The sequence below is a fragment of the Silurus aristotelis genome, assembly GCF_946808225.1.
Source record: "Silurus aristotelis genome assembly, chromosome: 5".
In the NCBI taxonomy this organism is placed as follows: domain Eukaryota; kingdom Metazoa; phylum Chordata; class Actinopteri; order Siluriformes; family Siluridae; genus Silurus; species Silurus aristotelis.
Window position 1 is genome coordinate 756,457 of NC_139578.1, and position 18,737 is coordinate 775,193.

Genomic DNA, 18,737 nt, shown 5'->3' on the forward strand with positions numbered 1-18,737 from the left:
AGTTAAATGGCGGGTTTAATTTTTCTTAAAAACACTTCACAGACTGGCATCAATTAGCATCAATTGCCGTTAGCTAATAATCACACTTGCTAATTATGACAAAGCATGAGGAAAGTGTAGTTAGAGTTGTGGTGTTAGACTTTATTTTGGGTAAGTGTTTTTTGTAATAATAATATAAATAATAATTATAATATTAGATTAATAATATTTCTACACAATAAGTGACCGATTAGAGCATGTGACTAGTTTATTCCCCTGTGCTTCCACTGTGTACCTCTCTGTTTGGCCACATGGTGTCGCTGTTCCACACGTCTATTCAATGCTTGGAAACAGCAGCTGGGTGATACAACGCCATATTATTTTTTGCTATGATATAGAAATGTACGTGATGATGCACAACTCTGACATGTCGTTGATTACATGCTGTAAATATTTATCTTATATTTATTTGTATATTATGGTAGATGCTAAACTGCATTTCGTTGCTGTGTACCTGTACTATGCAATGACAATACATCTATCTATCTATCTATCTATCTATCTATCTATCTATCTGTCTGTCTGTCTGTCTGTCTGTCTGTCTGTCTGTCTGTCTCGTAGTATGTTTATTTATTTGAAGCAGTGGGGAAATGGCAGCTCAGTGTTAATCCTCTGGGTTACTGATCAGAAAGTTGGGGGTTTGAGCCTCTGTATCGCCAAGCTGCCACTCTTGGGGCCCTTAAGCAAGGCCCTTAACCCTCTGTCTTCCAGGAGCACTGTATCATGGCTGACCGTGTGCTTTGACCCCAGCTTTCTAACATCGCAGGGATACGCGAAGAAAGAATTTCACTGTACCGTAACATACACGTCATGTAAGAATCACCTTTTAAATCTTTTTACACTCATGAAGAATGATGTAGAATTTGCATAAGTATAAGAGACGTAGCATCAAACATATTGTCTCTGGAAACAGAGTGACAGACACACAATTAAAATCTGAACAGGAAATGTTTATTGCAGGCTGGAGGTATTGTCTGTACATGCCATTAAGGACGAGCACGATATAGAAATGTACGATATGAACCACACATCCCGGACCGGACGTTACAGCTCACTGGTGGAGGGGTGGAGGAGTGGAGGAGTGGGTGAGCGTCTTTTCAACTTGGATGTTTATTAAGACCCGAACAATAAATAAAATAAAAAACCAGGGACTGTGTTTATTCACGTTCATGCAGAAAGCACTGGAACACTGTTTGATAGAATACAGCAGAGAGAGATATCCGGTTCGAGGGACTGGGTTGTTGTTTTTTTTTTTTTTTTTTACAAAGGATAATACTGATGCAAAATCACAACACTACAGTGTTCGGGTGGGAGTAAAGGCGAAAGGATATCAACAATAACGCAACAAAGCCACTGATCCATGCAATCCTCTCTCGAAAAAAAAGTTGAGCTCTTGTTGAAGAAATATTAGACTTTTTGATGAACAGTAGGACGATGAATATGATATTGAGCTGATGCTAAAGACGTTAAATATTCTTCACATGAAAATGGCTGTTTATTCAATACACCATTCGTTATATGACCAAAGTGCTGGGACACCTGACTTTTCCAGCCGTATGTAGTTCTACTCCAAACTGTTCCTACAAATTTGGAGGCACACAAATGTACAGGACGTCTTTGTTTATTGTAACTTGGAGACCCAAACCGGTTCCAGCACAAGAGTATGTTGTGTACTGACATGCTAAAACTTTTGCTTTGCCCTGACTCGTGATATCGTGGGTTGTTTGGTGAAGTACTGCAAAACTTCAACACGGAATTTGTGCTTTTGTTTTTCTCACATTTCCTTCAACGGCTTTCAAACGTAGACTTTACGTTAACATTAGCTGAAGTGTATGTGGTGAGGGGAATAAAACATAATGTCTTCATAAAACTCTTTCCTTTATTGGCCAGAAATATGGTTAGGGGATCCATGTAAAAAAAAACTTTCATTTTAATAGATACTGAGATCGACCTCCTCGGCAACGGATCGCAGAATATGAGAAAACGCCAGGGTTCCGTTCAAACCGACTAAACACCTCAATTCTTGAAAATGGGTTCAAAACTATTATGTTGGAATATGGTAAAAAGGAGATTCCATCACTTTGCCGGTTCCCATTAACAAAATGGCAGTAAGTTAGTAAGAATTAATCTTAAGGAGTTCATCTTCATGGTTAAGGGAGTAGATACAGTGATACAGGGCTTTGAAAACTGTAATGAGAAAAGTGAACATAAGGCAAATCTCACGTCACCATCCTTAATCTCAGGAATGCACTCTAAAAAAAAGTTACATCCGTTGATAAGGGTGTACACGTTTCATGCATGGTTCCCTACCGTCTTGTCATCGAAATCCCACGGGCAAACCTCAGCTACGTTGAGTTTCACAACAGCTGGCACAGTTGTGTGAGATGTTGTGTTGATGTCCTCATCTTTTGTAGTGACACCTGTCATACACTCTGCTTCCCAAGGGCGCACTTCAGCGTATTTACACTCAGTCATTCCAGCCTCTTTAGTCGAGCTTCTCCTTTTACCAGATGCTGCTATGGTAACCTGGCCGCTTTCAGATGTCTGGCTGATGCGGCGCTTCTCGGAAAATTTACTAGAAGAGCTTCGCCTCTCCCTGCTTTTGGATCTTTGGCTGTCGTCCTCTTTATCCTTCCCCTTCCCTTTTGATGAGCATGAACCTTTCCTTTTTGAGTTAGAGTCCCTTCTCTTGGAATGATGCGTAGGGCTTGAGGTCTTGTCCTGGTTTGGAGATGGTGGTTGGTCATAGTCCCATGGACAAATGTCCACCATGAGGGCTGGAGGCTGCAGAAGGCTTCCAGTGGATTTGGATATGTCTGAGAGGATGATCCTGGGGTTGCTATCTGTCGGAGTGACGCTTTTCTTGCGGGTGGTCCTGTCAAGGGTCTCGACTCCTTTGGAAGACGGATCTTCAAATTCCCAAGGGCAGACCTCTACTTTGTAGGAAGTCAGGTTGAGTGATGCTTTAGGTTTCATGTCACCAAATTCCTCTCTACTGAAACTCTTGTCTTTGGAGCGACGGCGGTGTAATGGAGATGGAAGCACCATCCTTTGTTTGTGTAGAGACTTTCCACTTTTAAAGCTGCTTTCATGAAACGTGTTAGTTTCACTTGGGGCAATGGATACATGCTTTTGAATTTTGCCCTCTGACAGAGTGGGCAAATCTTCCATTTCCCATGGGCAAACCTCTGAAAGGTCATAAAGGTCCTTGCCTCTCCCTGGTTCAGAGCAGATTGATGGTTGACTTCCACTCACTTGTTGCTTCATGATGCCCATTTTGCTTGGAGTCTTGGTGTACTCAACAGATTGGCTTATGATCATCTTTGGGAAGCATTCAGGAGATTCATCGACTTCTGAAAGCATCCTGGTGTCTCTGGTCTTGATTCCTTTCTTACTTGCATCCTCAACACTATGGGTCTTCCCTGCAAGACCCAGGGTTCTCTCTCTGGCACTGGCTATGACGCTTAGAGACTTCTGTATCATTGAGGACCGGAGATGCATAGGCTTTTTGTCTGCTGCAAGATTGTGTGCACTGATGGACTTGCACACAAGCGGCACAGACTCTGTGGATTCTGCAGGTTCCATCTTTGGTGCCTCTGGATTTTTTTTTGCAGACCTTTTCCCCATTAAGTTGCCCAGCAGAGACAACTCGGTTGTAGAATTGTCCATTTTATCAGCCGGGACACCATTCCCTGCTTGGTCATGCGTGTGGTCGTAACTATGGGACCTTTTCAAGGAGAACACCTTGTTCTTTAGAGAGTCCTCTCTGGATTTTCCACCATGGGAAGATTCAAATGGGTTTCTACGTAGGGTGCTGCGATTGCTGCCGTGTTCGCTTCCATCCTTGTCTTCCCGACTGTACTGTCGGCTCACCGTCTCAGGTATTTCTGTGATGCGCCGCATAAGAGACCGTCCGATGCCTTTTTTAGAGTTGCGTTTTTTCTGGAGATGAGGGTTATTTGCCATCATCTTCTTTCGCTTATAGATCTCTAGCTGGCCGTAGAGCTTCTTTAGCTCCTCCTAGGCAGGAAACAAACCTGGCAATCAATAGCCTGTTACAAGATTATAGTTTGAGGTTTGTATCAAACAGAAACAAGTTTTAGTTGTCCAATAAAAATTTTGCATATAGTTGAGTAGGCTTGTGGCAAACGACGATAGTATCGGAAATCACTATCGCGCTTGGACAATTAAAGTCTAAGGTTTCTTGTAAATACAGCGTTGCAATCTATTAAATGAACCACAAAGATTAAAGGAAACTCACTCGTATATCCTCAGGGTCCAAACTGTGCTCACTCCAGGCCGAAGTGATGCTGCTGTTCAGGTAAGAGCCGGATCGGCCCATGTCCAGTTCCTCCTCGTAGACATCAGTGACGATGTCGTCCTGCCTGTGAGTGCCGGTAAACACAAACTGCCGAAAAAGAAGCAAGGTTTAGTTTAAACCTAAAATAATCAGTAAAGAAATTGTAAATATCACTGGGGGAAAATGTGGCACCTTCGGGATGAGCAGTAAACCCATAGTCACCGTCACCGTCAAATGTGTATGAACAAAACATAATATCAGCATCCAGTCAGGGTGGAATCCAGGAGCCAGAGTAAACCTGTAGAGAAAGACTGATGGATTAGAGAAGGTGTTCGCATGTGTCTTTTTGTCCCTGATACTAGAGTACTTCTGCCATCGCCTTAATACCAGCAGGTGAAGAATCCATCCGAATTGTCAAATGTATCCAGATATTGGTGAGCCTCTTTTGTCTCATCTACTATTTTGAATAATTCTAAACTTATGCTAAGGGATTGGGGTCCACTGGAACATCAAGTATGGCTTTTTTTCTTACAATACTTTATTGATCCACAGGGAAATTGTTATTCTTCTCATATCCCCCTGATGTTAGAAGCTGGGATCAGAGTCAGCTATGATGCAGTACCCCCAGATCACTGAGGGTTAAGGACCAAAGTGTGGCCGCTTGGCGATACCAGTGCTTGAACCCCTGACCTTCTTATCAGAAACCTTAACCTCTTCTGATCTAAACCTTAACCTCTGAGCTTCCACCACTTTCTCTTTCCCACACTTCTTCGCAGGTTAGCTTCATAGGCTTCTCCTGGCTGTTTTGTTGGCCATGTGGATTAGAGGTAAGTTAAATGCTACAGCAATCAGTGTTTGGGAGAGAGCAATGTGTGTTATACCACACAGTTTGAACTGTGTGATAAAGTTGGCTTGCTTTGTGAATTTTGGAGGAAGCACATTATAGCCTTCATAATCTCCAGTTAGTATCTGTCAGTTGGATTACTGGTAAGTGGAAAGAGTTGGATTGTAGGTGGCATTGGCCAAAACTGATTTAGCTAGAAAAATCCAAAGATTCCAAATTGTGAGGAGTAACAAAATATCCACAACTCTTCAGAGCCATTTTACTCCAATTCTGGACCACGGAAGTATCAGTGTTGGATTTAGACTGGAAATGAACAAGGTTAATTTTTTGGCCCATGGAGCCATAAATTACCATAAAGGCATCCGCTAAACTGAAACAACTAGCATAATGTAATGTTTATGAACATCTCATTAATGAAGACAATAGGTACTAGTAAATGGTGGCTCTTTAAGCATCTTGGCTGAGCAGGGATCAAAATGCTGGCCGAGGTGCCATGGAGGAGGCTGCTTGTCTTCTGCGGACCCGAATAATGAGATTCTGCCTCATTAGCGCATTAGTCATTCAAAGGCTGTTTTTAAGCTGAAAGACGACAAACACTAAGCTTATCACCGAGCACCAGCAGGGCCTGCAGTCATGCTGCGAAAGGCTGCCAAGAAACAATTCACACCACGAGAAGCAATTGTTCTTGGTCCACGTGTCTTTGAAGAACACAGCTAGGACCTTATTTGTCTGCTTCTCGTAAGGAAAGGCTGCTTATTACACCAGAGAGACTGTCAAGGGAAAAGCGCGTGTCCTTTGAGATTAGTTTAAAAGCTTTTCTCTTGACAGCCGAAGCTGAACAGGCACTATTTTCAATCAAAACTGTAAGTTTCAGATTTACAGTGAGACCACGGGTTTATTTTAAGACTTGGCAGATTGATGCGCAAGCTGTCTGGCGGAACATAATTTCAACTCTGTTATCTATACTAGCGCTTGTGATATAGCTGATTGAACTTCCCTTCATCTTCTGCAGATCTACTTGTGGCAAAGTTCTGCTAATGTAGGAATAACGAACACTGAAACATCAATTATGGCTTTTTGTACAATACTTTATTGATCCACAGGGAAATTGTTATTCTTCACATATCCCCTTGATGTAGGAAGCTGGGATCAGGGTGAAGGGTCAGCTATGATGCAGTACCCCAGAGGGTTAAAGACCAAAGAGTGGCAGCTTGGCGATACCAGGGTTTGAACCTCTGACCTCCTGATCAGTAACCCAGAGACCACAGGTTTATTTTAAGGCTTGGCAGATTGATGCACAAGCTGTCTGGAGGAGCAATATTACAACTCTATCTATACTAACACTCATGATATAGCTGATTGAACTTATTCTGCAGATCTACTTGTGGCAAAGTTCTGCTAATGTGGGAATAACAAACACAATGTTCTCATTTGATTTCAGATATTAAGGCCCACGTTGCTGTTGGAACTTCTTGAAGTAGCTAAGCACTGGTATGGTAAGTTCAGTCACAGCTAAGCCACTTAAAGTGGGCTGTAATGAAATAATATCGAAAACCACAGGGTGTTAATTCACTTGTAACTACAAGGTAACTACAAAACTACTTTGCAACTTGCAAAGGTTTGGTTTTTTAACAAATGATTAAAGGATTTACTTTCTAGCGTTTTTGCGAGCCGGATTCTAATTTCTTGTGCAAGTAGATATGAGCAGGAATCTAATTCTAACTCACCCCATTCCTCTTTATTAAGTATTTTGATCGTTTGCGTTTGGTTTTTTTAACGAAACTCACCTAATGACGTGAAATACGGCCGAGATCAGGAGCTCATTATAGACGGCGACTGCCATGTAGCGTGGTTCGTGAAAGGTGGAGGGTACACTGCGGACAGCGTAGCACAGGTAGACCCCCCACAGCAGGAAGAGAAGTTCGGCTATAGAGAGGCAGAGAAGGTCACATGAGTGTTTTCTGAACTCTGGATTCCGTTCAAGAAGGCTTGTTTTCATACCCTGACCAGAAACTCTGCTGTATCAGTTAAACATTCTTATTATTTTTTCCTTCCTCTAGCGCTGGACCTATTTGAGAGGACCGCATGTTCAATTTGCCAGTTCTTCACGCTGATTTGCAGCTGTGCTTCCATCAGGAGATACAGCGCTTCATCTCCTGACATTCTACATCTTACATGCCTCGCCAGCTCCCTCCCTCTAGCCCAGAAGGATTAGATTATAAAACCCACACCTAAGCTGTCAGCTCTGAATCTGTAAGCCCTGAGAGTTTCGACATTTCTTTAGGTATTTTTTTCTCCTTTCACTTTCACACCCGGGAGACGGAACACGGCAAAAAATCAAATCAAATCAAAATCTGGTGTATTATAGCCTTTTGTACCTGTCGCTTATTCTCTATTCACAACAGCACTGACAAGTCTCTCGTGTCCTTAAGTTCTTGTAGTTCATCTTGTAAGTGCTATTGATGTTCTCATTCGAATCTATTCAAATTTATATAACACACGATTTCATGTGTTAGTAGATTAGACTTGCACGCTAACTCTTTCAGCAGAAGCACCAAGAATCCGTTATTTCCTTCCAACCCTAATTTTACATTTAGCCAAAGGGCTATTTGACAGAAGAAGAAGAAATAAACAATAAATGAGGACTAACTGCACGAATCAGTGAACTATGGCAACGGTAGCAGGATAAACACTACATAAAAGCCTTGAAGCAATTAGCAAAACTTGCTCAAAACATTTAAAAAGCATTTTTACTTTTGAACAAAGAGCATATAGGAGAGAGGAACCCACCCACAGCCATCATGTAGTCCCAGCGGTTGAGCTTGCACATGCTGAACTGCAGACCCTCTAGCGTCACTCCCTCCTCGACCATGCCATGATAGGAATCACGGCTCTGGCACACGGCCAAAGTCCAGGCCACCAGGAACCAGAGTACTATCAGCAAAATGGCACACAGCAAGCGCAGAACGCGGCAGCTGGTCATGTATGGGATGCGCTGGGCCGTACGCGACAGGAACACCTTCAGCACCCTGGGTATATACAGGTGGAACATGGTAGTCCACGGAGACCAGAATTGGACCATTTGAAGTAATTCTAACATGCTGTGGTTTTACTCAAACCACATCAGGGAAGCCCAACTTGCCACCAGGTGGCAGAACACGACCCTGATACCCTCTCACACCCACACACACACACGAAGAGCCATTCTAGAAACTGGTAATATCAAGACAACCGTAAACATCACGTACCGGAAGAGTTTGAGGATCACCGTTCCGTAGACCGTAGCGAAGCCCAGGAGGCGAACCCATCTCAGGAGGATGCACTGCAGCACGGTTGGGTGGAAGTAAAGTATTATCACCTGGGTGAGAATAATTCAGGTAATACGTAAGGATCAGGATAATATTAAAGTTCCAATTCCAGCTGCCTTGTAAACTCTAGGTAAGAATGATGGCTAATACAAAGAAAAGACTATCCTGGTAAGGCTTAAGTTGCTGGTTCTGTGCAGCAGAAACATCTGTGTAATGTGCACCCTGCTGTGTGACTGTGCAGCCTGCAGGATGCTATGTTCAGAGCAATCACACCGCCTCACACTTCTGACAAAAACACAAAGGCAATTATCCCAGAACATTTCCACTCACATTACACTCGCACTCGCGAATGTTAATGACGTGAGGAACTCATTCGCTTCTAATGATACAAAACACCTGCTTTCATTTCTGCACCAAACCGTGGACAACAACTTATAAACAAAAAAAAATTTTTAATGACACAAGATGAAAAAAAACAGAGCTAGTTTTCCAGCCATATTTTGTTCTTGTCAAATGTTGTTGTTCTTGTTGTTCTGTCAAATTTAGAGGCGCACAATTGTATCGGATGTATATGAAATTTTCCCTTCACTTGAACTAGGAGACCCAAACCTGTTCCAGCATGAAAATGACCCTGTGCACAAAGCCAGGTCCAAGAAGATCTGCTTTCCATGGGTTGGATGATGTGGAAGATCTCCTGCTATAGAACTCCAGCTCTATTGAACATAATGAATGTGAACCCTAGGCCTCCTCACCTTCTCACCGCCATCAGTACCTGACTTTAAATACACATGTCCTTCTATCTGATTGAATTTCCACAAAATCTCCACAAAATCCCATGAAACATTTTCCCAGAAGAGTGGAAGTTATTATAACTTAACATTATATATAACAAATTAATCATCTGATGATTAGATGAACTAATCATCTGCTCTAGTCTTCTTCTTTTGGCTGCTCCTATTAGGGGTCTCCATAGTGGATCATCCTTCTCCATACCCCCCTGTCCTCTACATTTGCCTCTTTCAAACCAACCACCTGCATGTCTTCCCTCACTACATCCATAAACCTCCTTCTTGCTCTTCCTCTTTCCCTCCTTCCTGGTGTCTCCATCCTCAGCATTAGTAATATGCTAATATATATCATGCTAGTTAGGCAGCACAAGTTTTGCACCAGTTGCTAATTTTCCAGCGATGACTCGTTCACCTCTCACTGTGAAGTTCTGCAACTTGCTGAGGATGAAGCCTCCTGAGAAACGTCTGTTAAACTTTTTGTTTTGTTTGGTCAGATCGGAGGAGAGGACATGGCCTTTTTCCCTCTCACCAGGTTAATTATTCAGCGCATTTATTTTTAAACTCGTTGCATTACAGCCTGATGGAAGACTTAAAAATTAATGTGGAAAATCCACAGCGGAGTTCAGGAGCTTCATGAAAATCTCTCATACATACGCTAAATGTATTTTAGAGATGACATGCAAATGATAACATTGCATCAATTATCTAACTATATAGCTAGCTAGCTAAGGTGCTAATGTTATGCAGGAAAAAAAAAAAACGAGTTTTAATGTTAGCGTGTATTTGTGATCAAATTAAACTGCTCCTTTTTTATCCCAGAGAAAAATCCAGGAATGAATCAGTGAATGTGTAAAGCAGGACTGTTCTGTCTTTGTGTCTCTGTGTTGGATGGGGACAGATGGAGAGGGTTAATGCTCCTTCACGGAGAGAGAAGAGCAGGAGGCTGTGATGCATTTGAAGAGGAGAGGAAAAAGGACTCTGTTATATAACCTGCGAGAAAAAACAGGCTCAAACGCTACACTTCCAAGCTACAGGCAAAAACACACACAGATGATGTGACTAAATGAAGGTGCTGAGGTGACCTGGAGTTTTTTTTTATAAAAGGTGTGGCCATAAATTAATATGTTGCAGCCATTAGTTAACATTCCAAAGCCATAAACTATGTATTTTGTAGTCACAAATAATTTCATGATCACTATAATGGCAATGAATTGCAAATAAATGTAATAACATCTTGACTTTGATACAAATGATTACAAATTGAAGCTATATCACCGCAATACGAATGCATTGCCAAAATCTATGAATTGATGAATATGTATGCATAATTACAATGTCAAAAAAACGTAACTACAAATGATTACATTCCCAAAAATATAGCTACCAATAATTACAATATCAAAATAAAAATTTCCTACGAATAATTACAGTCTCGAAAGAAATGTAGCTATGAATCATTACATTCTCAAAAAACAATGTACAATGACAACTTGTGAATCGTTGTCCCAAAATGTGGATACATGTGATTACAATGGCACAAAACGTAGCGACTGTACTTATGATGTCACACAAAGCATAGCTACCAATAATCCCATTCCCTACATTGTAGCTACAAGTAATTACATGAGTACAAGCTATGGTTTCAAACCCAAAAAAAACTAGCTATGAATAATTACAGTGTCAAAAAAAACTAATCTACAGATGTTAAGTACACTGAGCCCAGGTCGCCCATGTGAGCTTAATTTGATTAAACCCTTCTTCTTTAAGTTCCTAATTCCACATGAAAACATCTCGTATGTTCAGTAGATATTGTGGACTTACAGGAAGGTAGAGGAGAATGGCTCCTGACAGGATGGCCTCCAGAAGAATAAAACCAGATGCTTTGATTCTCTGAAAAATCAAATAAAAGAGGATATATTTATAGCTTTTTCAGTTCTTATGAGGATGTTTTAAAGTGTCACCAGACTACATAATCACTACATATACAGAGGGGAAAATAAGTATTTGAACACCCTGCTATTTTGCAAGTTCTCCCACTTAGAAATCATGGAGGGGTCTGAAATTGTCATCGTATGTGCATGTCCACTGTGAGAGACATAATCTAAAAAAAAAATCCAGAAATCACAATATATGATTTTTAAACTATTTCTTTGTATGATACAGCTGCAAATAAGTATTTGAACACCTGAGAAAGTCAATGTTAATATTTGGTACAGGAGCCTTTGTTTGCAATTACAGAGGTCAAACGTTTCCTGTAGTTTTTCACCAGGTTTGCACACACTGCAGGAGGGATTTTGGCCCACTCCTCCACACAGATCTTCTCTAGATCAGTCAGGTTTCTGGCCTGTCGCTGAGAAACACGGAGTTTGAGCTCCCTCCAAAGATTCTCTATTGGGTTTAGGTCTGGAGACTGGCTAGGCCATGCCAGAACCTTGATATGCTTCTTACAGAGCCACTCCTTGGTTATCCTGGCTGTGTGCTTCGGGTCATTGTCATGTTGGAAGACCCAGCCTCGACCCATCTTCAATGCTCTTACTGAGGGAAGGAGGTTGTTCCCCAAAATCTCGCAATACATGGCCCCGGTCATCCTCTCCTTAATACAGTGCAGTTACCCTGTCCCATGTGCAGAAAAACACCCCCAAAGCATGATGCTACCACCCCCATGCTTCACAGTAGGGATGGTGTTCTTGGGATGGTACTCATCATTCTTCTTCCTCCAAACACGTTTAGTGGAATTATGACCCAAAAGTTCTATTTTGGTCTCATCTGACCACATGACTTTCTCCCATGACTCCTCTGGATCATCCAAATGGTCATTGGCAAACTTAAGACGTGCCTGGACATGTGCTGGTTTAAGCAGGGGAACCTTCTGTGCCATGCATGATTTCAAACCATGACGTCTTAGTGTATTACCAACAGTAACCTTGGAAACGGTGGTCCCAGCTCTTTTCAGGTCATTGACCAGCTCCTCCCATGTAGTTCTGGGCTGATTTCTCACCTTCCTTAGGATCATTGAGACCCCACGAGGTGAGATCTTGCATGGAGCCCCAGTCCGAGAGAGATTGACAGTCATGTTTAGCTTCTTCCATTTTCTAATGATTGCTCCAACAGTGGACCTTTTTTCACCAAGCTGCTTGGCAATTTCCCCGTAGCCCTTTCCAGCCTTGTGGAGGTGTACAATTTTGTCTCTAGTGTCTTTGGACAGCTCTTTGGTCTTGGCCATGTTAGTAGTTGGACTCTTACTGATTGTATGGGGTGGACAGGTGTCTTTATGCAGCTAACGACCTTAAACAGGTGCATCTAATTTAGGATAATAAATGTAGTGGAGGTGGACATTTTAAAGGCAGACTAACAGGTCTTTGAGGGTCAGAATTCTAGCTGATAGACAGGTGTTCAAATACTTATTTGCAGCTGTATCATACAAATAAATAGTTAAAAAAATCATATATTGTGATTTCTGGATTTTTTTTTTTAGATTATGTCTCTCACAGTACACATGCACCTACGATGACAATTTCAGACCCCTCCATGATTTCTAAGTGGGAGAACTTGCAAAATAGCAGCGTGTTCAAATACTTATTTTCCTCACTGTATGCTACATTGACGTTATGACGTCTCAACGCATCTCATTGCGTGTGAACCGTGTACCTTGTTGCGCCGGAAGCGGTACACGAGGGACATGCAGACGAAATCCAGGAGCACACACAGGGTCTGGAGGGAGACGACGGTGAGACGGAGGATGCCGTCCTCCTGCGCCAGACACAGTGTATCGTCCCGACAGAACACGCAGCCGTGTTGACACGGCAGACAGTGAGCCGGTACGTCCGATCGTTCAGCCCCAACGTAATGATCCTGCTCCAATTCTGACACACCACAAACACTCGGATCGGATTCAGCATTACAGTCTCATCACACGAGTATGAATGCTTACGTAGATGATGCACAAGGTGGTGGCGTTGATTTATCGATTTTTATTGGTTTGTAAATTAAAAGCATATTAATAGACACTTGGATTCGGCATGTAACAGAAAATGATGACTATATATATTCAATAATTAATATCATTTTATAATTGATAAATTATAAATAATAAATATAATACAGCGCTCTCCGTGCATCTCGCAGTCTCGCATGTAAAAACAAACTGCACCTGGCATCAGCCTCTAGAGGGCGCTCTCGTAATGACAGCAGACCAGGAGGCGATCAGATTGGTGCTTAGATCTCTATTAATATCTAGCGGGCCTTTTTCGTTTGATAGCCAAACTTTATCAAATACAGATATGATATGAGAAAAACATATTTACAATTAAATGTTTTAAATATGTCTCTGTCATTTTTCAGAGGGCCGTTCCAAATGTGCCATAGTTTGGGGACCCCTTTAATTAAGTGTTTATAACCATGTTACATATCACTAAATCGATTGTAGGCGTGTCCTGTCTAGTAAATTCTACAACGTCTAGAGTTAGCTGGTTAAACGCAATGTACATCGGGGTGATTTGTTTAATGTACGTGTTGGAGGTCCTACTAACTGCATCATCAGAATGGATTAGCAGCACCATATGTGGTTCATCCCCACACGTGTTCCAGCATGACATTTGTGCACAACGCCAGCTCCATGAAGATTTGCTTTGCTTGGGTTGGAGTGGAAGATCCCCTGCTATAGAGCTCTTCAACACCTAAAAAAATCTAGTGGAACATCTTCCCAGAAGAGTGGAAGTTATTATAACAGCAAATAGGGACCAAATGTGGAATGGGATGTTCAGAAAGCACATATCGATCCCATGCTCAGCCTGATGGAGACGTGTCCCAAAGCACTTTCCCTATTCACTTTTTACACCTCGGCTATAAGCTACAGACGGACGAAGCTGTAAATCCTGTTTCACCTCGATCCCTGGACGTTTTTACAGCCATGTTATGGCTTCATTAATAAACAAACTCGCAGTATCGAGTCATTAGTGACTCATCACCTATTTTTAGGTGTGTGTGTGTGTGTCTGTGTGTGTTGGGGGGGTGAGTGAGAGGATGAAAAATGTGAGCAGGATGTTGCCCATAGCAACTAGGATTTACTGTGTGGCAGCTTCGCCGTGGTTCTTCTGCAAGAAGCTGATTACAAAAGATGTCTTTTTGTCTCAGAAGACAAGTATGTGTTTTAAAAAACATGCAACACACACACACACACACACAGACAAACACAAACACACAAGACAACCCTTTGTTTTATAAATGTGGGTAGACATTATTCCTATATAATTATATACAATGTTTAAACGGCGTTGTTGTTATCACTATTCCTGTCTCCTTTTGGGAAATAGGACGAGTCAGATTCATGAAAATCTGAGACATTTTCAGCTGATAAGATGAGATGATAAGTACATACTTGTCAAAAGGAGGCAAAGTGGCGCATCCTGAGGTACACTCTGTTCACTAACCTAAACACCATCACAGTCTAGGCTCATCCACCAAACTGCACTCCGTGTTCTATCTATCGTCAGGGACGTGTTAATATCATGACCAAATGAGAGCTTTTTCAGCTTCAAATTCAACCTGTGGACATGTTTTCTTTACAGTTTTAAAGCACTGGACTCTGGATTGGAAGGTCACAAGTTCAAATCCCAGCACCACCACCACTGCTGGGCCCTTGGGTAAGGCTCCTAACCATCAACTGCACAGTTGTACATCGCTCTTGATGAGGGTGGTATCAAAACGTTTCAAGACTATTTTTGTAACACGCCAACAGACAAGGCTGCACTCACAGTTCAAGGGAGCACCAACCTTTATACGTCAGTGTGCCAGTCTGCAAGAACTGTGCGACTGGGGATAATTTGACCATGTGCATTACCACGTCCACTATTTCATCAGGATGAAAGTAAAGTCAGGTACTGATGTAGGTGAGGTTCGTTCACATTCATCATTCAATGGGGTTTATAGCAGGAGTCTTTCCATATACTGTCAACCCATATAAAGCAGATCTCCATGGAGGTCATTCTGGAACAGGTTTGGGTCTCCAAATCATGCAATGGACGTGATACTCACTGGAGAAGCCGTTGAGGGCCATTCGGCTGTGCTGGTAAAACCCTCTCCTGCACTGACACTTGTACTTGTCCAACACGAAGCCATGGCCAGGAATCGGCTTACACTGAGGACAGAGAGAGAGAGAGAGAGAGAGAGAGAGAGAGAGAGAGAGACTGTGAGGAAATGAGAGGAATAAGCTCATGGTTTTGCTGTTGGTCTGCTGTAGCTGTTACCATAGAAACACTAACATGTAAAAAAAACAGTGCTTTTCTGTGGACCTGCGATTTTACAAAAAAATCGAATCGACTCCTTTTGACCAATCAGAATCCGGAATTCGGTACCCATGAATGGAAGAAGAAAAAATAAGAGAGAATGAGGACACGTGACCCATGAGGTTTTGAGAGGTTTCAGTAACAGGGTCTGAGGAGGATCGTATTCACCTGAGTAGGGCTTAAATCTCTGTTTACGTTCGAGACTCACGTTAACGCCGAAATTGATCCTTTTTTTTCTTTAACTGCGGCTCTCCAGGGGGAAAGTGGAAATGATAACCAGCAGCTTACTCTAAAAGTGCAGAGGATGCAGGGATTGTAAATTGTAGGTCTCTTTTACTTTAAATAGCAGATCTTCATCTCACACACACACATACACACACACACATACGCACACAAAAACGCACACATACGCACGGCCTGTCCTCCCACCCAGCGAGATCCCTCAGCACACGGAGCCCACTCGAGCAGATTTTAATTAACACAGGGCCAAGGCTCTGATTAGGGCTGGATGATAATTTGCACGCTGACACTCCTCCCCGTGGCGCTGCAGCGCGGTGTGTTGACGCCTTTAAGTCGCTTTTATTAGCCTCCATTTTATCAGCAGCGCACACGCATTTATTAAATACGATTATCGCTCCTCTCCGGACCTCCTGATGATCGCACAATGACATCTTGGGTTTACTGTAAAAGCTGCAAGAGGGTGCCTATAATTTCAATCGCTGCTACATATGAAGGCTGAGTGATAAACGCTGGAAATGATTATGAACTGCAGCAAAAAGAATAAACCGCTGAGATTCAGAGAGTCACTCACTAACAGCAACTGTGTGTCTGGATTATTTTAACTGCAGACTGACTGACAGACAGTTGGAAAGACAGACAGACAGGATATAATAACAGACAGGGACAGACAGCATCAACAGACAGACAGGATAGGCAGGCAGATAGACAAACAGACTGACTGACAGACAGTACAGAAAGAATGACAGACAGGCAGCAGGGACAGACGGACATGATAGACAGGCAGCATAGATAAATAGGATAGACATGTGAGGGACAGACTGGACAGAAAGACAAACAGATGAGTAAATAAAATGAAGGCATACTGAAAAAACAGACAGACAAGTGGACAGACAGAGCGGGGAGGTGGACATAGCACACAGATGGATTTGACAGGAGAGACAGATGGACTGAAAGGTTAGAGGGACATACGGACGAGCAGACAGACAAGAAAGACAGACAGCGTTTTCAGTGTGATTTATTACGAGCAGCCCGGACATCAGAGCAGATTTCTATAGCGAGGGATAACAACGAGCAAGAAAACACCAAAACATCACCGTCGCCGTTATCAGAACCGATCACAGGTGCGAGACGGAGAAACAGACTGACTGGAGACAGAGGGAAACACAGTACAGGTGCAAACATCAGGAGAACGAACCAATGATGAGGCAGAAGCAGAACAAATGCTCCAGACAAGCAGAAAGACTTCACAACAAAGATTAAATGAATGTAAGTTCAAAGTGCAGACACTATAAAATGAACACACACACACACACACACACACACTGAATAATCTGCTTTCTTCGTTCCTCCACGTGATAAAGCTCTGATCCATGATCTTAACTCTGGTGTGTTTTCATTCCTGCTGCTCCTCCTGCATATCTGGTGAACGGTGGCAGACCGATGTGTGTTCCCTCCTGCCGACTTCCTACGGACTGACGATTAAAACGCTGAGATCCCCAAGCAAGTCGAACCCCTTGGTGGCTCGGGTGCAGCGTGGCAGCTAATTAGCGCTGTCAGAGACGCGTTCACGCAGAAGAAGAATGAATTTCAACTCATCTGAAATCCAAACAAACCTAATGAGCTTCTAAACACAGCCTGGAGGAAGATCTGCTGCTGTCTCTCTCTCTCTCTCTCTCTCTCACACACACACACACACACACACACACACACACCAAAAAGGTTTAAGGGATTGGTTAGAGGATTTATTTGGTTAGAGGATTTATTAGCACTTCATCATAACCACTGTGTGGTTACTGTGGCAACATATTATGTTTTTTTAAGCCATATTGCTAATGTTGAGGACTAGTCTGATGGTATTCTGCTAGCTTTGATTCGTTATCGAATCATTTCTGTAGTAACAGCGTAAACAGATTGAAAAAAGGTAAATATTTATAGAAGGAGTCTCCAGAGTCAGAGCTCTATTTTTAAGATTATGGACAGAACGGTTTGTATGTTGTGGTTTCTTTATATAGCCGTTATATAGCGTAATATTTTCTTAACCACTAGGTGGCACTGTGCTCAATTCAGTCTACACGGAAGGCTTTAAGCAAACTAATCATTCACTTTGCAGTCAAGTCCAATTTTTTCACCCCGTGCACCTTAAAGATGGCTGGATTTATGGTCTGAGAGTAACAAGAGCGAAGTTGGTTGTTGAGACGGGAAGCGTGTGAAAGTCGACTCACCTCCATGGTGGTCAGATTGCAGCGGTGAGTCCCTGAGAACCAGCCGGTGCTGGAGCATTGATCAATGTCCACATCCTGCAGGCTGATGTCCACCTTTATCACGCCCCTACACACACACACACACACACACACACACACACACACACACACACACACACACACAGAGTATGTTATCAGATGTCTCATTTCTACATGTTCCAAAACTATTGGGACACCTGACTTTTTCATCCAAGCGTTCCCACAAACATGGAGGCACACGATTGTGTAGGACGTCTTTGGAAGCAGGAGCATGACATTTTTCCTTCGCTTGAACTAGGAGACCCAAACCTGCTCAGCACCATAAAGATCTGCTTTCCATGGGTTGGAAGTGTGTGGAAGATCTTCTGCTGTAGATCTATTTACAACCGCAGGCCTCCTGAACTCACCTACACCTGTACCTGACTTTACTAACACCCTTGTAGCTGAAGGAATCCCCACAAAATCTCCACAAAATCTAGTAGAACATCTTTTTAGAAGAATGGAGCTTATTATAAGAGCAAATGGAGACTAAATATGGAATGATATGTTCAGGAGGCAACTATAAGTTTATGGTCTAGTATCCAAAAGCTTTGGTACAGAACCAGACTAAATCAGAATAATTGGAAATCAACTCAGCATCATCTCTTCATGATGATTATCGTGTAAGTTCTTGTTTCCTGGTATTTTGTGCGTG

At 42.5% G+C, this 18,737-nt stretch overlaps 1 protein-coding gene across 3 annotated transcripts in view; it reads right to left on the bottom strand.

The window, feature by feature from the left end:
* Positions 1-968: 968 nt before the first annotated feature.
* Positions 969-18,737, bottom strand: part of gpr158b (G protein-coupled receptor 158b) — a 21,510-nt gene continuing 3,741 nt past the window's right edge. For all 3 annotated transcript variants that reach the window (XM_083542493.1, XM_083542495.1, XM_083542494.1), the window contains 10 exons: positions 18,026-18,131; positions 15,313-15,415; positions 12,928-13,142; positions 11,101-11,169; positions 8,432-8,541; positions 7,974-8,212; positions 6,971-7,109; positions 4,532-4,637; positions 4,301-4,447; positions 969-4,059 (listed from right to left, as the gene is read on the bottom strand). In XM_083542493.1, coding sequence (XP_083398619.1) covers positions 2,332-4,059; positions 4,301-4,447; positions 4,532-4,637; positions 6,971-7,109; positions 7,974-8,212; positions 8,432-8,541; positions 11,101-11,169; positions 12,928-13,142; positions 15,313-15,415; positions 18,026-18,131 — 2,962 coding nt within the window. In that variant the 3' untranslated portion in view covers positions 969-2,331. The remainder of the gene's footprint in view (positions 4,060-4,300; positions 4,448-4,531; positions 4,638-6,970; positions 7,110-7,973; positions 8,213-8,431; positions 8,542-11,100; positions 11,170-12,927; positions 13,143-15,312; positions 15,416-18,025; positions 18,132-18,737) is intronic.